At 65.5% G+C, this 4541-nt stretch overlaps 1 protein-coding gene across 1 annotated transcript; it reads left to right on the top strand.

The window, feature by feature from the left end:
* Window positions 1-1204: 1204 nt before the first annotated feature.
* LOC309891416 (ras/Rap GTPase-activating protein SynGAP-like) lies at window positions 1205-3904 on the top strand (the record flags this gene model as incomplete). The annotated part of the gene is made up of 3 exons (XM_082785787.1): window positions 1205-1265; window positions 2780-2904; window positions 3742-3904. Coding segments are annotated over exons 1-3 (310 nt in total), but the record flags the coding sequence as incomplete, so codon positions are not given.
* Window positions 3905-4541: the final 637 nt, after the last annotated feature.

Here is a 4541-nt window from a genome sequence, read left to right as displayed (position 1 = left end):
CCATTCCCAGTGCCCCCCCCCCCATTCCCAGTGTTCCCAGTCCCCCCAATTCCCACTCCCCCCCTTTCCCAGTTCCCCGCCCATTCCCAGTATCCCCAGTACCCCTCCCATCCCAGACTCCCAGTGCTCCCAGTATCCTCCCAATCCCAATTCCCCCCCATTCCCATTACCCCCTGCATTCCCAGTACACCCCGTTCCCAGTGTTCCCAGTGCCCCCCCATTCCCAGTACCCCCACATTCCCAGTATTCCCAGTCCCCCCGATTTCCCCCACTCCCAGTGTTCCCAGTATCCCCACATCCCAGTTCCCCCCGCATTCCCAGTGCTCCCAGTCCCCCTCATTCCCAGTCCTCCCCCCATTCCCAGTTCCCCCCCATTCCCAGTACTCCCAGTACCCTCTCTCCCAGTGTTCCCAGTGCCCCCCATTCCCAGTCCCCCCCAGTGTTCCCAGTATACCCCCACTCCCAATGCCCCCCATTCCCATTACGCCCCCATTCCCAGTCCCCCCCCATTCCCATTACCCCCAGTACCCCCCTCTCCCAGTGATCCCAGTTCCCCCCCATTCCCATTACCCCCCCATTCCCACTACCCCCTCTCCCAGTGTTCCCAGTCCCCCCCCAGTGTTCCCAGTCTCCCCCCCATTCCCATGCCTCCCCCGTTCCCAGTACCCCCAGCACCCTCTCTCCCAGTGTTCCCAGTATCCCCCCATTCCCAGTTCTCTCCCATTCCCAGTGCCCCCCCCCTTCCCAGTACCCCCAGTACCCTCTCTCCCAGTGTTCCCAGTAACCCCCCATTCCCAGTTCTCCCTCTCCCAGTGTTCCCAGTGCCCCCAGTACCCCCTCTCCCAGTGTTCCCAGTACCCTCCCATTCCCAGTACCCCCCCATTCCCATTCCTCCCCCGTTCCCAGTACCCCCAGTACCCCCTCTCCCGGTGTTCCCAGTCCCCCCCCAGTGCTCCCAGTCCCCCCCATTCCCACTCCCCCCCCCATTCCCAGTACCCCCAGTGCCCCCCCACTCCCAGTACCCCCTCCCCCAGTGCTCCCAGTCCCCCCCCCACCCCCAAAAATCCCCTCCCCCCCCCCATATCCCTGTCCCCCCCCCCCGGTGCCGGTCCCGCCCCCCCTCCTGTGTCCCTCCCCCGGCCTCCTGCCCCCCCCCCCTTTCTCCGCCAGCCCCCCCCCGCCCCCCCCCCCCCCATCCCCTCCCCGTTACCGGCGCCCGGGGGAAGCGCTCGGCGGCGGAGCCATGTCCTATGTCCCCTTCCGAGGTACGGGGGGGGCACCGGGAATTTGGGGAGGGGGGGGGGCGACCCCCCCCGGGATGCCCCCGGTAAATTGAGGGGGGGGGGGGGAGGCTCCGGGGTGGGGCCGGGAGCGGCACCGGGGGCGGCGGCACCGGGGGTGGGGGGGGGAAATGGGGGTGGGGGGGGGTAAAGGGTGGTGGGGGGGGCACCGGGGGGTGTCGGTACCGGGGGGGGGGGGATGGGAAGCGGGGGATGGTGGCGGTTTGGTGGTGGGAGCGGGGGAGGCCGGTACTGGGGGGGACTGGGATGGAGAGGGGGGGGTTACTGGGAGAGGGGGGGGGGTTATTGGGAAAGGGGGGGGTGTTGGTAATGGGGGGGGTGTTGGTAATGGGGGGGGGTACTGGAAATTTGGGGGGGGGTACTGGGAATGGGGGATGCTGGAAGAGGGGGATGCTGGTGCCAGGGGGGTACTGGGAGATACTGGGATTGAGGGGATAGCGGTACTGGGGGGGTACTGGTGCTGCGGGGGGGTTACTGGTACCGGGGGGGGTGGTACTGGTACTGGGAGGGGGGATACTGGTGCTGGGGGGTTGATACTGGTATCTAGTGGGGTTACTGGTAGCAGGATACTGGTGCCGGGGGGGTTACTGGTACCGCTGGCTGCTGGTATTGGGCTGATCTCTGAATGATCCCAGTACCGGGGGGTGCCTGTACTGGGGATACTGGTGCCGGGGGATGTTTATGCTGGGGGGATCCCAGTACCAGGAGGTGGTTATACTGGGGGGTACTGGTACTGGGAGATGCTTATACTGGAGGATACTGGTACCGGGTGATGCCCATACTGGAGGGATCTCAGTACCAGCAGATGCTTATACTGGGGCATACTGGTACCGGGAGATGCCCGTACTGGGGGATACTGGTACAGGGGGATGCTTATACTGGAGGGATCCCAGTACCAGCAGATGCTTATACTGGGGGATACCGGTACTGGGAGATGCTTATACTGGGGGATACTGGTACTGGGTGATGCTTATACTGGGTGATACTGGTACTGGGCGATGCTTATACTGGTGGATACTGGTACTGGGCGATGCTTATACTGGGTGATACTGGTACTGGGCGATGCTTATACTGGTGGATACTGGTACTGGGGGCTGCTCATACTGGGCCATACTGGTACCGGGGGGGTTGCCTGTACTGGGGGGATACCAGTACTGGGGGATACCCGTACTGGGGGGCACTGGTACGGGGGGCACCGGCACCAGTCAGGCCCGGGCTCGGCCTCCCCGACCCCCCCCCGGTACTGGGGCCTAGAACCGGTACCGGGAATTTGGGGGGGGGGCAACATGGCCGTGGGTTTGGGGGGGGGGCACCGGGCCCGGGCCTGACCCAGTTGGAAACGGGGCCGAGCGGGGCCTGGCGCGCCCCCGGGGCCTGGCCTGGGGGGTGTTTGTGTGGGGGAGGGGATTATTTTTTTTTTTTTTGGGGGGGGGGGGGGATTTTGGGGTCCCCCCACTGACCCCCAGCCCCCCCCCCAGATGTGCGAGGAGCCCCCCTGGCCCGCGGGCCCTACGCGCCCCCCCCGGCCTACGAGCGGCCGCCCTGGAACCCCCGGTTCTGCATCATCTCCGGGAACCAGCTGCTGATGCTGGACGAGGAGGAGGTAAACTGGGGGGGGACGCACGTTTTGGGGCGATTTTGGGCGGTTTTGGGGTTTTAGGATGGCCATGGTTTGAGCGGTTTGGGCGCCCCCCCCCCCTCCCGGTTCTGCATCGTGCTGCCGGTGCTGGCTGAGGAGGAGGCGGGCAGGGAGGGGGGGGGCAACTTTTGGGGTGATTTTAGGCGTTTTTGGGGGTGATTTTTGGCGATTTTGGGGTTTGGGGTGAAAGAAGGGGGTCCAATAAAACCCGTGGGGGTGTCTCTCTTCCCCCTCCCCCCCCCCCCAAATTTTGCAGCACCCCCAGGAACCAGCTGCTGGTGCTGGCTGAGGAGGAGGCGAGCGGGGGGGGGGGGGGGGGGGCAACTTCTGGGGCGATTCTAGGCAATTTTTGGGGTGATTTGGGGCGATTTTGGGGTTTGGGGTGAAGGAGGGGTGTTCAATTAAATCCGTGGGGGTGTCTCTCTTTCCCCCCCCCCAAATTTTGCAGCACCCCCATGGACCAGCTGCTGGTGCTGGCTGAGGAGGAGGAGTGTGGGGAGGGGGGGGGGGGCAACTTTTAGGGCGATTTTGGGTGGTTTTGGGGGTGATTTTTGGCGATTTTGGGGTTTGGGGTGAAAGAAGGGGGTCCAATTAAACCCGTGGGGGTGTCACCCCCCCCCAAAAAAAAAAAATAAATTTCCATCACCCCCATGAACCAGCTGCTGCCGGCTGAGGAGGAGGCGAGCGGGGAGCGGGAGTGGAGGGGTGGGGGGGGGAGGGCAAGATTTGGGGCGATTCCGGACGATTTTGGGGCCGGGGGGGGCCCGAACTGATGGCGGGGGGGGGGGGATCCTTTCGCAGATCCACCCGCTGCTCATCCGGGACCGCCGGGGCGAGCCGTGCCGGAGCAAGCTGCTGCGGCGCACCGTCAGCGTGCCGGTGGAGGGGAGGCCGCCGGGAGAGCACGGTACCGGGGGGGGGGGGGGGTCACCGGGAAATTTTGGGGGGGGGGGGCACACACATGGTGTCCCCCCCCCCCACCCCTTTTTCCAGCTGCCATCCCATAATATCCAGCCCGGAGGCGCGTGGGTGCTCGGCAACGGTTGCTGGGGAAACCCCAACCCCCCCCCCCACCGGGTGTGTGTGTGGGGGGGAGGCGCTGTCCCTTTGGTGTCCCCCCCCCCCCCCCCAAATAAATGGTGGGGACAGCGGGGGTGGCACCTGGGGACAGTGTGGGCCTCGTGTCCCCGATGCCCATGGTGGCACCCGTCCCTGTGTCCCTGTGTCCCCGTGGTGGTGGCACCCACGTCCCCAACCCCCTTGGTGGCACCCGTGTCCCCATGTCCCCAAATCCCATGGTGGCACCCATGTCCCCATGGTGGTGGCACCTGTCCCCATGTCCCCAATTCATGGTGGTGGCACCTGTGCCCATGTCCCCAACCCCCATGGTGGCACCCGTGTCCCCAAACCCCATGGTGGCAGCACCCATGGCACCCATGTCTCCATGTCCCCATGGTGGTGGCACCCATGTCCCCATGTCCCCAACCCCCATAGTGGCACCTGTGTCCCCATCCCCTGGTGGTGGCACCTGTCCCCATGTCCCCATGGGGGTGGCACCCATGTCCCCATGTCCCCAACCCCCATAGTGGCACCTGTGTCCC

This window comes from Aythya marila (assembly GCF_965140915.1).
Source record: "Aythya marila genome assembly, contig: HAP1_HAP1_SCAFFOLD_1139, whole genome shotgun sequence".
Taxonomy (NCBI): Eukaryota; Metazoa; Chordata; class Aves; order Anseriformes; family Anatidae; genus Aythya; species Aythya marila.
This window is presented reverse-complemented; position numbering and strand designations above follow the sequence as displayed.